The sequence below is a fragment of the Pristiophorus japonicus genome, chromosome 4, assembly GCF_044704955.1.
Source record: "Pristiophorus japonicus isolate sPriJap1 chromosome 4, sPriJap1.hap1, whole genome shotgun sequence".
NCBI classification, from domain to species: Eukaryota; Metazoa; Chordata; class Chondrichthyes; family Pristiophoridae; genus Pristiophorus; species Pristiophorus japonicus.
Window position 1 is genome coordinate 50445280 of NC_091980.1, and position 17221 is coordinate 50462500.

Consider the following 17221-nt stretch of genomic DNA (forward strand, 5'->3'; position numbering starts at 1 on the left):
CTGCACGCCTGGTATATTACTTTTGATTAAATAAGCTAGACACCAAAAACATAGTTGTATGAATAAAATCTAATATGTAGTAAATTGTTAGTCATGATGAATTCTGATGTTTTGTGCCATCAATGTTCTTAAACTGAATCAGACACCAATATTACTTGAACGCAATGTTTCTTTTCCCTTATCAAAGAATTCCTAAGCTATAGAACAGCCTAGTTTTGTTTATTTAGAGTTAATTTTCCTTCCTATTCTTTGCACTCCCTGCCCCTTCAACTCTACCCTGGGTTGTACTCCCAAGATATTCGGCAGGTGAGCTGCTCCCAGGATTTTGCTAATGTAATTTTGTAGTCTGGGGTGAAATATGTCTTTTTCTACTGTATATGAAATGCAATTTTTATTCAATTGAGGACAACTAATTGCATAGGACGGTGTGATGTTACTAATGGATTCAATCACAAAAGTCAATGCGAAGCATAAACAGCACAGTTTTGTTTTTCAAAAGTCTGGCATAAAACCTAAATGAGGATGAATAATGGCCACAGATTTAGACAGTGTGTTTAACTAAAGGCGGACACTTTGGTTAAGGGCTCATTCAGGGTCAGTCAGAGGTTATCTAACCTACTGTAGCCCCACATGTCTGTTACTACTTTGTCTATAAATAGCATTGCCAGCAATGAATTGCTGTAGATCTTTACAACTGCCAACTAGCTTTATAATGGGAAACATTTTTGTGAATTCTGTATGAGCTACATTAAAAATAATATCTGGATGTTTGTTCACACATTGAGCTGTGGCAACTGGACAACCAACAGACTTCCAGTTCAGTGGAAGATCCTTTCACTTCCCATAATGCTGTTATATTATGTTTGTAAATGGGGAAAATGTATTCCCTGTATGTGTTTTTCATTTTGAAAGAGCTGACTGCTTTTTTTTCCACTGAGGTTTTTTGGATGAAGACTTAAAATGCTTGAGATCCAGAGTTGCACACTAGCAGTCACATGTCTGCTGGCCCACTGCCAGTGGAATTTGATAACTGTCAGGGGAATGTATATCAGTTGCAGTTTAAGTCAAGGGCTGTAAGAATAGCAGGTAGCATGTTGCTCACTATGAAATATAATCAGCCTTCTAAGCACAACAGATACTTCTGATATGTTGTATACTTGGGTAATTTTAGATATTGCTCAGGAACAACTTGCCTTAAGTGACTCCCGAGGTGTGAATAGGGCAGATTTTTCTTTTTTGTTTTCATATTCTAGTTACTGTGAGGAAAAGTGATGCATATGGTTCCATTTGCACAATTTCTGTAATTTCTAAATAAAACTTGGTGTGCTCAGATCCCAAATAACGTGACCATTGTTCTCTCCCTTATCATCCCCTCCCCCCCAAAAAAAAATTAGGACTGCAATATATAATCTTTACACAATGCCGAGGATTGCAGAGCCAGTATGGTTGACTATGATGTCTGGAACACCCGAAAAAAACCTGCTTTGCCAACAGTTCATGCGGGAGTTTGCTTTACTGATGGAACAAACTTCAAAGAACCAGTTGAGTATTGACGAGCTTTCCCATAAGTTGCAAGGGAGGAGAGCTGCTTATGTGTAGTGTTTGCAGGAACGATGTGAAGCAGTTGATGGATCATTGGTTTTAATTTTTTTTCTTAAGATTCTCTCTTGCGCGCTCTCTATGCATTTTTCTTCCCAGCATCCTTTTAGTTTTCCTGCATGAGAAAATATCCACTGGGAAGATGAGCTTGTTCCTAGGTACCCACAATTGCTCCTGTCATGAATCCTACATGGTTACTGCTTATACTATTACAGGGTGTGCCACCTGAGGGCACTGCAGTGGGAGACTTGTAGGTTACCTGTACAGGTAAAAGGCAGGCCACCAGGTATGATACTCTGGAGTTGCATTAAATGAATTATGGTCACTACAGTTCAAGCACAACATATTGTCTTGTGGAGTCATTATTAGAGCATCTGAAGACATAACCGCTACAATGAAATTAGACTGGTAAAAGATGCACAAGAGTGACTGACTTGTTCCCCCTTCTTGCATCAATGTTCTGTGGGAGGAGAGAACTTACTCTTAAGCTTGACATCTTCCCTATACAGCTTGGTGGAATTGAGGAACTCAGCATGTTACGGGGATGGTGGATATGACTCTACATCCTATCATTTTGTGACATTTGATTTGTTTCAGTCTTATGATATTTAGTGAGTTGTTTGGAGGAAAGTTCAGTTATGTTTTTAAATCAATCTATGTTGCATTAGCATGTCCGATGGAAGGATGGGGCATAGACTCCATTGCAGCTCCCCGTGAAATGACCCGATCATGGAGGAATCGTGGAGTGGAGGTCAGATGATTCTCAGTGGGCAAAATTGGAGTCTGGTTCTGTTCAATGCCCCTTTTGCACCACCCAGTGGTGAAGTATAGAATTGTATTTGCAAAGACCTAGGAGCTAATCACTTGCTCAACTTCCCCTTTTGAACCAAAGAATGAAGCGGGGAAATTTACAGCAGAGAGAAAATAAAAATCTTTCATGTAGTCTTTGGATTTGAAAAGAGAATAAAATATTTTTTTAACCCACTGCACATCCCCTCCCCATGGGTGTTTTGCTTTTTATACATTATTTACTGCTGGAGTAAGAAGCACCCTATTTAACATGTACTCAGTCTGTTTCTTGCTACATTTGATCTGACCAAAAGGAGGCACACACAAGAACCATTGTCCTTGCATTAAAAAAACTAGAAATATGACTTTGTAATATATATATATGAATAATTATTCTCCATTTGCTTTATCTTGCTGGGTAAGAACTGACTTTTGCTAGCTTATTTGTGACCGCAAATACCCTCTCTATCTTTCCATCCGCCCTACCTCCTTGCCACCTTTGGGTGAGAGAGAGGAGGAGCCGACTTGCTTGCACCTGGGTAGATGACTTGTTTTCAGGATTATTAACAAGGTACATGAGCAACCGAAGGTCGCTCTTCCTCCTTGCGGGTGAGCACATGAGCTTCATGTAGGAGTGGCTCCTTAGAGCATAGGTTTTCAAACTGGAGTGCATGACTGGATCCCAGGAGGTCCACAAAGTCATGGGCTTCATGTTCGCCTGGGAGATGATCTATAGCAATGTTTTGACAATCCCGAAATTCTCATTTCTGTATTTAGTGACTAGCATACTTATTTTTGTTGTTATGCAATAATTTAAAGCCGTTTTCTTTATTGATCGCACAATTTTACTTTGTATAACTGACCCTGCCTTTCAGAATTTCGGGCAAAAAGTTCTTTGCGTTGGTATTTGTAGGGGTTCTCGAGACCATAAAGTACCCTAGAGTGAGATCAGGAGCTTGGCAGATTTGGGTTTGAACCTCCTCTATTTCACTGCTCTGATGCCATGAATCGATGCTCGGGTGTGCCATTTCTCTTCTAAGATTAAAAAGTGCACTTCCTCTAAGATTAAAAAGTACACTTATTATTAACGCACAAGAATTCCATTTGAAAGTAGAATTGATGAATGTGATTTGCCTGTATTGCTTAAATGTTTCTCTTTTTAATCAGGTTTCTACCTGCCCTGATTACTGCTGTGCTCACAAATCATCTTGCCTGGGTCCCAACAGTTATGCCAAACGGGCAACCACCTATTAAGATTTTCTTGGAAAAACATTCCTCTCGAAGTGTGGATATGCTCTCAAAATCAAATCCTTATAACCCCCTATGGGCCCAATTAGGTAAGTCCTGATCTGAAAAGTACATTTGCAAATGTAGCATCATGGAGAAAGCTGCAGAGATGGGGGTTGGGATTCCGTTAGTTATTTCAGTGCAATAAAGAAAGACTAGAATTTGCATACCGCCTTTCATGACCTCAGGCTGTCTCAAAATGCTTTACAGCCAATTCAGTTTTTTTGGAAGTGTAGTGACGGTTGTAATGTAGGAAATGGGTTGTAATGTAATGCAGTCTGGGCAGAATCGACTAAACCAGCACACAAAATCGGGGAATTTAAACGTAAGTGAGTTATGGCCAAAACCACATGCGCTTGTGTTTTCCGCAATTTTTTCTGCCGGACCAAGATAGGGTACCCCAAGGTTCAGTGCTTCGGCCTCCGCTATTTACAGTCTATATCAATGACTTAGATGAGGGACTGAGTGTAATATATCCAAGCTTGCTGATGATACAAAGCTAGGTGAGAAAGTAATCTGTGGGAAAGACACAAAGAGCCTGCAAAGGGATATAGACAGGTTAAGAGTGGGCAAGAAGGTGGCAGAAGGAATATAATGAGGGGGAAAGTAAAAATTATCCCCTTCGATAGGAAGAATAGAAAGCAGAATATTTTTAAAAGGTGAGAGATGAGTATTCTGAGGGACTTAGTTGTCCTTGTACACGAATCACAAAGTTAACATGCACGTGCAGCAAGCAATTATGAAGGCAAATGGTATGTTAGCCTTTATTGCAAGGAGGTTGGAGTGCAAAAGTAAGGAAGTCTTGCTGCAATTATATAGGGCCACACCTGGAGAACTGTTTACAGTTTTGGTCTCCTTCCCTAAAGAAGGATATACTTGCAAATGTATTTTAGTAGAAACTTGAAGTGTACCCTAAATAGTGCAAATTCAAGCAAATATTTGTTGCAATTTCCCGATTATGCCCAAAGTGAAAATTTTGTCCATTATCTTTTTTAGAATAAAAAGTCAAATATACAATTGGGAACAGGAGTAGAAATTGAAGTATGGTTAATTATCCATTTCCAGGCTGTCCTCTTGGGCTGCACTTTTTTCTCTGCTTGATACAATATGTGCCCATCATTCAGATTTGATCAAGTGTTGTGGAACATGACAAGGCTACAATACTAAGGGGGGGGGGGTATATGTGCACAAATCGTTGGAAGTGGCAGGGCAAGTTGAAAAAGTGGTTAAAAAAGCATATGGGATCCTGGGCTTCAGAAATGGAGCCATAGAGTACAAAAGCAAGGAAGTTATGATTAACCTTTTATAAAACACTGGTTCAGCCTCAACTGGAATGTTTTGTCCAATTCTGGGCACTGCACTTTAGGAAGCATGTGAAGGCATAAGAGAGGGTGCTGAAAAGATTGACAAGAATGGTTCCAGGGATGAGGGACTTCAGTTGCCTGAATAGACTGGAGAAGCTAGGGTTGTTCTCCTTAGAACAGAGAAGGTTGAGAGGAGATCTGATAGAGGTGCTCAAAATCATGAGGGGTCTCGACGGAGCAGAGAGAAACTGTTCCCATTGGCGGAAGTGTCGAGAACCAGAGGACACAGATTTGAGGTGATTGGCAGAAGAACCAAAGGCGACATGAGGGGAAAATAAATTTACGCAGCGAGTGGTTATGATCTGAAATGCACCGCCTGAAAGGATGGTGGAGGCAGATTCAGTCGTGGCTTTCAAAAGAGAATTGGATAAGTACCTGAAGGAAAAAAATTTGCAGGGCGACAGGGAAAAGGTGGGGGAGTGGGACTAGCTGAGGTGCTCTTGCAGACAATCGGCACGGGCCAGATGGCCTGCTATCTGTGCTGTAACCATTCGATGATTCTATAAAACATGTTTAGTTATATAATTTAGTAACATTTAAATGATGTAGATAATGAACTAGTAAATAATATTTATAGTTCAGTACTACTATAATTGCTAGCATTTATTGATATAAAGCCTCCTATTTAATTGCGAAGCCCTCGCCATTGATAGAGGGGTCCCATTATATCTCGTGTAATCTTAACTACATAATTAGTCCATTATTTTAAAATTCTAGGTTTTCATCATTAGATCAGTTTTATCTTTATGGATAATCTTTTGCTGTTGGGCTCAGTTCTGCTTTAAATAAATTGTAGTGTATACACTATATTGTACACAATATAGTGCTACAGTATGTGTTGCCCTGAACAGCTCGAACAGTTGCTTTGATTTTTAAAACAAAGCCTATTTTTGTTAATTGGTGTACCAGTATTTCTTCTAATTGTAAACCAAATGAACCTTAGAAAAATGTAGCAGCAGAATGGAGGGAAGGCATTGCCATGGGCAAAAACTTTGTTTCACTTCTTGGATCAAACTGGGATAGAATTTCTGCATTCATAATAGGCCCATGTAAATTAGGCTTGGACAGTCTAGTACTTAGTCGTTGCGTGCTTAGTTTTACATCCATAGAGCAAATCTGGCCATAATTTGGCACTATATTGTCCAATCTGTTGGAGCTCCGTTGCATTGGAGACTATGGGGCTGAAATTGATAGCCTTACTGATGTCAGCGGACGGCCACGTCGTGCAACTGACCTCCCGCCCGCCGAGATGAAAGATTGGTACGGGCGGGAGTCAGCGCCAGAACGGTGGTGGACTGCTGGCTGGAGGCTGGTCAGTCCCCGACCGTGAGTATGAAGAGCTGAAAAAAAAGGTTAGTAAACAATTTTTAAATGTTTTCTTTACAGCGACTTACCTTGATGAGGTTTCCTGAAGGTCTTCCGATGTTTGGGTTTTTTTGATGCTTTTTATTTGCAGCTTTTTGACCCTCCGTGGGGTCCGACTCCATCCTCGGCACTTGGGCGGCAAGAGCCTTTGCTGCCGAGAATGAGAGCTCCCGCCCAGATTGACAGCGTAAGACCCTCTTTTGCCGCCGGCCGCCTTTCAAGGATCTTTGTGCCAAAAACCTGGCCCAGAGTACCATCCGGTATCTCGGCCATTGGCGGTCCTTTGGGCGGCCCTTGCTCTTCACCAATTTCAGCCCCTATAATGGGAGAATGAAAATTCACAGTGATGTGGGGGGTGTTTAATAGCTGGCTGGCGGAGGTAAGTTGTGTTATTGTCGAGTAAGGCGATCATTACTTTGCATCTGACTCATGGTAAACCCAAGGGTCTTGTGCTGAAAGTGGAAAAGGGCTCAATTTCCAGGTATTGAAATCTGCTTATCTTAACTAAAGCATACCCTCTCTTGCCCCTCCCCACTAAAAAAAAGCCATGTCAAAAGTACTCTTCTGATTGTAATCATTTATTTTTGTGACAGTTGACCTACATGGCGCAATAGGTTCTCCTGTAAGATTAGCCCGGACTGTGGTGATTGGCAAGCGACAGGAATTGGTTCAGCGACTGCTACACTTCCTCACATACTTCATTCGATGCTCTGAGCTGCAGGAAACCCAGCTGGTGGAAGGGGATGGTGAAACTGAAGTGAGCGAGTCAGTAATGACCACATCCCTGGAAAAAGGAGAGGTGGAAGAGTCTGAATATGTCGTGGTTACACTTCACAGGAATAAAAGTTCCTTTTTTCCAACCATATTGCAAAACCAAAACTCTCTTTCACGGGACAGTGTTGCTAGTATCTATCAGAGCGAGAAGTGCCCACTTCATGCTACTAAAGACCAGTATGATGTTACCAGGCAGGAAGAGACATGTAGTTTCAGTGATACATTTGTACGATGTCACAGGAACTTGTGGAAAACCAACTGCCTTCCAAATAGTTGTAGTACAAACCTGGCAGCTCTCTGTGGAGAAGATACCATCAAGCAATGCAAAGAAAGCGCACACTGCCTTCAGGAAACCAAGACTGAAACAGTGCTGTCTGTCAGATCTGCTGTTGTAGACCAAAGCCTCATCGTAGAACCTGTAATCGAAAAACTGCCTCCTGATAAACCGTTGTCGTCTTCCGTACCGTGTAGTGCAAGTCATCTCCAGGACAGTCCAAGTTCAATGCGAAAGGTGACTTTTCAGATTGGCGACTCACTCTCGCCTGACTCTGATTCGGAAGCCAAGAGAAAGGAGGCACTACAGAAAGGCATTGAGGAGCTTAAAAGAGCACAGCAAGAGGAGGCATTGAAGATAACTTTGGACCAAAACAAAACTAATAGGACAAAGGACCCATTATTCAATACACACAATTATAAATGGGATCCTTCGCATGAAGGAAGTTTGAGCCTGTTTGATGAGTATTTTGCTGAGGATAATTTAATAGAAGCAAAGACCATTGATGATCTTCCTAAAGAGGATCAGCAGGAAGTTGGGCAACAAGATATTTCAAAAATGGGACTTTGTATTCAGGATAATGAACAGCAACGTGACTTGAGTGGGAACAGTTGCATGTGCACTTGTAAAGTGTACGTAATGGATTTAGATTCACATATACTCAGTTCTGCTGAGCAGGACTGTAGAGACAAGGACTCTGTTCCTAACCCCTGTGGGGAAGAAGACCGTCTACAGAAAAAAGCACCCTCTGGGGTTGAGTGGGACATCCCCAGAAACGAGAGCTCAGATAGCGCCTTGGGTGACAGTGAGAATGAGGATGCAGGTCATGAATTGTCTCGACATAGTTACTACAGTACAGAGCAGGATGACTGGCTGGAACAGATGGAGCTTCCTTTTCCAGGGTAAGGACACAATCATTTCTGTTATGTTGAACAAGAAAATCTTGCAGTAAATTTAAGGATACATGTTGCATGACGTGTGCAATGCTGAACCATATAGACAAATAACATTTATTTGATTTTTCGTTTGCCAAGGGATATTAAGAATAATCTATAGCTGACTATGGAGGAGGTGGGTGGAACTGGTCAGGGATCTTGTTCCTGATTGCTGTTCTCCCTGCTGGAATGTGCACATCAGATAGGGACAAAGTCAGACCACATTATAATGCCTCCCACAGTCCAATAGCCGGTCCATGCTCGCTGTTTGTTATTGCATGAAGAATGGCTGTGTGGGAGGGCAGCAATGCCCCTGCAACCGTGCCCTGGTGTGACTCACCCCCTTCAGTAGCTATAAATGCGGTCATTAAAGGTTATGATGCAAAATAATTGGCAAAGAATTGTGACAGCATGGCAACAGGAAGTCAAGAGTTTTCATTGGGGTTTTCAGTAGTTTTCATTTTCATGAGGTGGAGTTCGTCTACTTCAGTTTCAGCAAAAGAAACTCTTGCCAGTAGACTATAATATGATGGAGAGTGATGGCAGTCTCCTGTGAATGAATCACACAATTTGACCTGCAATTTCAGTGGGTTTTATTCCAGCAGGTGCCAAGATAGCTTAACTTGTACATATGTAGTTTTTGAACAGCTCGAAACTAAGCTTTACTCTGTATTCCAGTATCCGTCATATATAGAGCAGTGGTCCTAGCAATGACCCCTAGGGAACAACACTGTCCACCATCCTCCAGTATGAAAGACAACCATTCACCACGACTCAGTTTTCTATCCTTGAGCCGAGGAGGGGGGGAAAGAGAGAGGGGGGTGGGGGGCGGGGGAGGGGAAAGAGAGGAGGGGGGGAAAGGGGGAGGGGGGGTAGAGAGAGAGAGAGTGGGAGGGAGGATTGGAGGGGAGAGGGGGAACTCGGAAGAAGTATCACGTTCTTCCAATCCCCTTTACACCCACACCCAATTTCTCAAAGCTCGGTGCATGTGTCACAAGGGACATTGTTGGAGTGGATGAAATTTGGAAGTCACGACACTGTCACGATTCACTTCATTCCCAATAAACCTGTTAACAATCCGTGACCACCACATCTAGGGGGGGGGGGGGGGGGGGTGGTTGGCATGGTTACGGTCAGCAACTTTGGCTGGGGAGGACATGAATTTGGGCTCGGGGGGAGGGGGGGGGGGGCAGTGTACGGAACTTGAGCTGGAGGAGGCATGAACGGGGGGAGGGACTTAGGCTGGGGAGGCATGAACTTGGGCTGGGGTCAGGGACTTTTGCTGGATTTGTGGAGCTTTATCCTCTCTCTGACTGCTAGCAGGGGAGTTCTGAAGTCAGAATGGCTCGAATTACACTTTTGCAAAATCACTCAGAACTTGGGCTGGGCAGTGGCTTAAACTCCAAGGGGACCAGTCAGCCAAAACACAGTTCGAATAACTGCATCCCACATTTGCCACTTTCCAATCCTCTGGCACCTCCCCCACATCCAGGGAAGATTGGAAGATTATGGCACGCCCTTCTGCTTTCTCCACAACCATTTCCCTTAGCAACCTGGGATGCAAGCCATCCAGACCAGGTGACTTATCCACACTTAGCATAACCAGTCTTTTCAGTACATCCTGCCTATCAATTTTCACCCCATTCTTTACATTTGCTGTCTCCGTTTCTACTGATATTTTGTTAACATCCTCTTCCTTATTAAACACTGATACAAAGTACTCTTTAAATATTCAAACCATGCCCTCTAAGCAAATATCATCACCTTTGTCCCTAATAGGCCCCACCCCGCCTCTTACTACCCACTTACTATTTATATGTTGGTAAAAGGTTTCTGGGTTCCTTTTTATGCTAACCACCATTCTATTCTCATATTCTCTCTTTGCCAGTCTTATTTTCCTCTTCACTTCCCCTCTCAACATTGAATTTGGCCTGGTTCTCGCTTGAAGAATTCACCTGACATGCATCATACACCCTCTCTTTTTGTTTTATCATATCCCCTATCTCCCTCGTCATCCAAGGATCCCTGGCTTTGGTTCTCCTACCTTTCCCTCTTGTTAGAATGTACCTAGCCTATACCTGAAACATCTCCTTAAACATCACCCATTGTTCTGTTTGCAGTTTTTCTTGTCAATCCTGGTTCCATTTTACCCCAGCTAGATCTCCTCTCATCCCATTGAAGTTAGCCCTCTTCCAATTTAGAAGTTCCACTTTAGATTGTTCCTTGCTCTTCTCCATTACTAATCTATAATTTTGCAATTTTGTTGAAGCTGTATAAGTTGGGAACATTAATGTTACTGGGATTTACTTTGCTGCACTTTAATGAGGAACATTTAACTCTGTGTTCCTGTGATTCTGAAGTACAACATGTCCTATGTAGTGTACTCTGATCATTGGAAACTCAAAGTACAGAACTCAGTTTACTTTGTGAAAAGAAAGGTGTTGATTGGGTGTGTCATTGCTTAAAACTCCCACAAATGGATAATTAAAATTGGCATGACATTTCCCAGTAGGCCAACCAACTTAGTGGCTGTAGTGTGTTTAAAATGCCAATGGGTGGTGGTAGAATAGAAGGTTGCTACTGATTTACACATGGTTTCTATGCTGAATTAGATTATGTGCTAGCAGGGCGATTGCACAAAAAGAGAAATGTAATTGAGGGCAGATGAATTTACTGTGGAACTATCCCCCTAATCATGCAGTTGTTGCATCAATGGTGCAACTCTTGTCAACTAAAAGGTCATCTTGCATGAATTATGGGGAGCCAAGCAAGTGTTGTCTTAAACAAAAATCAAATAAAACTTAAGTATATACTTTGTGGTATGTGGTATATTCTAAATCCCTCCATAACTTGCTTCCAATTGTCCATTATTCTGGAGATGAAAAACCATTCAAACCTCTTGATTAAATTACAGCCCACAACAAGCTCCATTAGTAGGACTTCATTATTCTACTTGTAGCTCAGGGGTCAGTTTTCCAGGGATGCCTGAATATTTCATGCAGATACTTGCTGGCGTTGATACAGCATCAATAACTAAACAATTTACCACTGGTGTACCGCAAAACTATTTCCTCGTGGTGAGATTGGGCTGTTCCGATCACTGATTATTAATTGTCAAGGAAGAAGTTATAGCCAATGGAACATCATAGAGTTGACCTAGTAGCAACTTTATATATCAATGAGTTGATATTTGTACTTTTGTTCCGTGATTAACTGAAAATAAAAGGTCTGTGGAGACACTTGCCAGCCAATGAGAGCCTGTTCTTGCAAAATGGATCCCAATTTTAGGGGGAGTGACTGAAAAAACAGGCAAGTAAAGCCTTGGAGAGCTGTTGAACTGTTTAAAGTGGAGTTAAATTTAAGCAACCTTTTTTTCTCTCTTTTTTTATAGGTCAAGTGTAGTTGAAATAAGTTGCGACAAACCTAGTATGGCAAATTTTGGGAGGTCCCTTTTTGGTGGTTATTGCCCTTATTATGTATCTGACTTTGTTCTGCATGGAACGGGCAGCGATGAGAAGCTGAAGCAGTGTTTGGTGTCAGATTTAACGCATGCTGTACAGGTAGGTCCCTCGTTAATTTTGCTCAGTTAATTTCATGAAGTGCATTTCAATTCAACTACTGTTCAGAAGTTTTGTCACTGAATCAATTACAGCAAAACGGTATTCTAATTTACATTAATAAATCTGCATGATCTATTGAAGATTTCTTGGGAAGTGGGACTGTTCTTGATGGGTGCTTTTACCCCAGATTTTTTATTTTAGATAATGTCATGTTTTGGTCTAACTTGTATTTTCACTAAAGTATAATGGCTATCTGGTCATACGGGGCCAAGTTTCGGCCTGAGTTGCTCCTATTTTTTTGGAGCAACTGGTTTAGAATGGAGTATCTTAGAAATTGCAATTCTCGGCATTTAGTTTGCTCCAGTTCTAGTCAGTTAGAACAGTTTCAGTTTGGAACAGATTTTTTTTCAAAAGGGGGCGTGTCCGGCCACTTACGCCTGTTTTGAAAGTTTAGGCAGTGAAAACTTACTCCAAACTAACTTTGAATGGAGTAAGTGCAGATTTTTGTACGCTCAGAAAAACCTTGCCTACACTTTACAAATCGGGCGTAGGGAACGAGGAGGGCTGGGGGAAGGGAAGTAATTAAATTCTACAAGCATTCAACAGTCTTACTTATACAAATAAAGAGCCATCCTGAATAAAAAATTATAAACAAAGTAAAGACAAAATGTTGACTATTCCTACCTGCGTGAAGCAGCAGCAGCCTTCGAGCAGCAGTGTTTCAGACAGGCCTTCCTTCCATGTTGGAGACGGGCGGCAGCAGTGACTCGACAGCAGCCCAGCAGCGGCAGCAAGCAGCCTTCGAGCTGCAGTGTTTCAGACAGGCCTTCCTTCCATGTTGGAGACGGGCGGCAGCAGTGACTCGACAGCAGCCCAGCACCGGCAGCAAGTAGCCTTCGAGCTGCGGTGCTTCAGGCAGGCCGTCCTTCCATGTAGGAGACAGGGGTGGCGTCAGTGGCTTGACGGCAGTCGAAGAAACAGCAAGCAAGCAGCCTTTGAGCTGCGAGGGAAGCTGAGGCCATTCGGCCACGGGATCGGGGCGAAAAGCAGCACTCAGTGATTTCAGCAGGTGATTTCTTCAACAGTGCTACTAAAAGCACTCCTTCAGACACCCAAAAAATCACCAAAATTCAATCCCAAGCCTTTCCATGGGTTCAACAGACAAATGAACACTTTTCTTTAAGTCCCTTTAAAAATGGCCGAGTGCCAATGTTTCTGGGCTACTGTGCGCGCTCCCAACGCACACACACAAGGCTGCCGGCACAACGTCTCATTTAAATTAACACCGTCCCCCACCACTTGTACAATCGGTGTGACTCTGTGGCTCCGCACCCCGCTGCTGTGAGCGCGCTGCGCCAAGCTCCAAAGGACCTGCAGAGAGCCGGAGAATCTGGAGGTATTTTTCTGTCGCACTTTTAGGCGCGAAAAACGGGTGTCCAGGTGAGGGCTGCGCCGTTCTCAGCGCGGCCCGAATCTTGACCCCATAGTCTCTACTTGTGCACTGCATTTGCCAAACACCGTGACACTGCCAGCTTATTACTGTATTGAAAAGCTTGAAAAAAATATTTGTTATTTAATAGAAGAATTAAGCAAATGTTGGAGAATAAAAATATTAGTTTATTTAGAATGTTTTTTTTTTTAACCTTTTTTTTTCTCCCCTTTTCATGCCAAGTGCTGTTTATGTCTGAGGGCAGATGACATGTTCCCAGGCCTCAGCCATTGCAGGTTTGCTAAACCCTATGATGGTGTTGATTTTAGAAATCCAAGATGTTTGATATTTAATACTCTAAACTAGAGGATATATTAACTTTATTCATGTTCTTTCTGTTCAGCATCCAGTGTTGGATGAACCAATAGCAGACGCCGTCTGCATTATCGCGGACTTGGATAAGTGGACAGTGCAGGTTGCAAGTAGCCAGAGGCGCACCACAGACAGCAACAAGCTTGGGAAAGAAGTACTTGTATCCAGCTTAGTTTCTAACTTGCTTCATTCCACTCTGCAGCTCTACAAACTAAATCTTTCTCCAAACTTTGTGAGTATAATACTGACAAAACCAGGGAGGGTTGGCGGCCTAAAATTCTTCAGATAGATTGTTACTGATAATTCCTGGATATAAACAGTTCAAAAACTAATGTAATTGGAAATAGCTCTGCCTTCCATCACCTTTCTGATGTCCATAAAGCTACAACAACTTGGCAATGTTTAATTTTAACATTCAGTTGCTTTAACCTGTTCTAGCATAATTCAGATAAATTTTCACTTACCTGTCTATTAACGACTTTTTTTTTAAAAAGTTTAACTCGCTGTCTAATGTCTTTGGGACAGGCTGTGCTGTACCAACATCAATGTTGTTGATCTGGTTCACATCTGCCTTGCCTTTAACCCCACAAAATCCTGGATGACCACTCACCTCTGCAATTACCATTTTTGGAACCAATCAGTGATCTATAAATTAGAGAACACCTGTCATATAAATCTGCTTGGAATCTACCAGCAAAATGTGACGTGACCATCTGAAGCATTACTGCTTCTTGGCAACCAAATCCTCCTGCTACTGCAGAATCATACTGGGGAACAAAAACAACCACAAACTCCTCCTTCATACACTCCATCCTCGCCTTTTGATATTAATGCGTGGCAATGTTTCATTTAAACACATTGGATAGGATGGTATGTAAAAAGAGGATGGTACTTATAGAAAAGAGGTCTCAAAGATGGGCTTTTTAAGAAGACAATGAATCCAGTTTAGAAAAGGAGATGGCACAAGTGAAAGGAGACTCACTGATATTGACAACAATCGGTTCAAAAGGGGAAACTAAATTGTCTGAAGCTGAGTGAGGAGGGGGTCAAGGGATTAGGAGATGGGGATAAATTGTGTAGTGTTAATAGGGTGGGGTAAGTTGAAAGGAGGGTGGTATAGAAGAAAGGGTGGGAAAGGATGATGACTCAATTGCTTTATGTTTTAAGAATAGACTGATTGTATAAATGAAAAAGACAAATTATATGTATCGATACATACGGATTTTCAGAAGACATTACAGGTTCTCGCAGGAGGCCTTTTTTAAAAAAAAACTTCAAGTGTACAGCACGAGGAACTCTAGCATGGATAGAAAGTTATTTGACGGACAGGAAACAATGGGTTAGAATGTTGCTTGTATTGGAGGAAGGTTGAAATTGGTATACCCAGGGGTAGGTGTTGGATTTAGTTTTATTCTCCATGTATATATATTTTTTTAATAATCTGGACTTGGGCATAAGGAGTCTGAAATCAACATTTTACTACGCAGAAAGCAAGGAGGTGTAGAGAGACTACCAGAATGAGCAGACAAGAGGCAAAAATAATTTAATGCAGAAAGGTGGGAGGTTCTCCATTCTGGAAGGAAAAATAAGGAATGGAGGCATAAACTCAAAGATGCTGACTTATATAGAGGAGGCAAGATGCAAGGTGCAAATATATAAAGGCATTTTGGATTTAATAAATAGGAGCATAGAACACAAAAATAAAGACATTGCAATAAATATGTTCACAACAGTATTTTGCTCAGTTTTTGGGTGCAATGTTGTAGAGTATACAGTGAATTCACCAGAATTATACCAGATCTGAGATAATATGGAGAGACTTGCAATGATGGGACAGAGAACACCAAAAGGACGTTTTAAATGTTTCAAAATTATGAAAGTTTTGAATAGAAAAATAATATTTCCTCTGACTCGGGGGTCAGTGACGAGGAATCATCAATTTAAAATTGTTGCTTCAAGTGGGGAAAGGGGTTGAGAACTGTCATTACATAGAGAGTTATTAGAGCGTGGAATTCTTACCACAAGGAATAGTTGAGGCAGGAGCCATTGCATTTTTTTAAGGAAAATTTAGATAAGCATTTAAAGCAGATAAGATACAAAGCTAGAGAGAGAGTAGGGCAGTGGGATTAGTTTTGGATTGTTCGAACAAAGAACTGGACCAAATGCCCCGCTCTTGTGCTATAAATTTCTATGGTTTAATATGAAATAGCTCCATTGATGATCAAGTCCTTTTAAGGTGTGAAAACTTTGTACAATGAAGGGGTTTTGGGGGGGGTGGGGTGGGGTGGGGTGGGGAGGGTTGTGTGCGCGCGCGGAGAATTTGCAGAGCAGTTGAGGTAGAGTTCTAAATGACCATGGATGGAAAGATAAAGAACAGCAGAAAAGATTTTTCTTAGAGGAGTTGTGGAGCTATAGCAAGGTGGTGGTAAACATTGGGGATCTTGGGAGGAGTGGTTTGGGATTGAATGAAGTGTTCAAAGGTAGAAAATATGGGAATAGGCCAAGACAGGATCTGGGGGTGAATGGAACACCACCACGGGTAATTGGACTGGAGATGTTCTGTAACAAGTAGTCAGGTGGGCATCTATGGTGAATAAAGAGTTGCTGTCAGTGAGCCAGGTTTCGGTCATAGTTAATACATCAATGCACTCATCAGGATGAAGTTGTGGATGGGAGGGCCCTGTTTGCGAGAGAAAGCATTTTGCAAGGTGATACTAGAGTTAGGGAGAATAGAGAGGCATCAGATTACTCAGTGGAGAGAGAGTTTGAGAAATTGATTCAGAATAAATCTCCCTTTACTGCACACTTCCCTTTCTTACAACACACCTCCTACTGTACTAGTATAACATTTTTCCTGTCCTCTGGTCCCCAAGTAAGATTAATGTTAAATTCAGGGCACCTTTGCTTAAGGAACTGAGTTCAAACTGCTGAAACTCATTTTTCAATGCATTAAAGTCTGACGATATAGAAAATAATTTTTTTCCCGTTAATCTGGTTTGGAATCGAGTCCAGAAAAAGAAAAGAGGCCAGGCGCCCTCCCCCTCCCCACCATTTGTAAAGTCATTGTGAATGTGTATTTTGATGTAGCAGGCTGGGGATGGAATACCAATTTACCTAAACAAATATTGGTTCTGATACTGAAATTACTTCATATGACTTTTTTTTTTCCCCACAAGGTATTGAACTAATTTTGATTTTTAAATCTTTTTTTATATAGTGTATAATGCATCTTGAAGATCGGTTGCAGGAGCTGTATTTCAAAAGCAAGATGTTGTCAGAATACCTTAAGGGCCAAATGAGAGTGCATGTGAAGGAACTGGGCATGGTATTGGGGTAAGGAGTTCTGATCTTTAGACTGTGGAGCTCTATCCATGAAAATAACAAAGCTAAATTTGTAACACTTGCACACTTTGTTGGACCACTGAAGTGTTGCTTCAGAGTTTCAAAATGTGGGTTCACACCTACAAACAGTT

General features: G+C 41.8%; 1 protein-coding gene across 1 annotated transcript in view; it reads left to right on the plus strand.

Annotated features, from left to right (window-relative positions):
- Positions 1 to 17221, plus strand: part of LOC139262903 (folliculin-interacting protein 1-like) — a 111636-nt gene that overhangs the window by 90547 nt on the left and 3868 nt on the right. The window contains 6 exon segments of the mRNA XM_070878184.1: positions 1395 to 1541; positions 3556 to 3725; positions 6998 to 8354; positions 11779 to 11947; positions 13780 to 13980; positions 16966 to 17081. Of these exon segments, the coding sequence (XP_070734285.1) occupies positions 1395 to 1541; positions 3556 to 3725; positions 6998 to 8354; positions 11779 to 11947; positions 13780 to 13980; positions 16966 to 17081 (2160 nt within the window).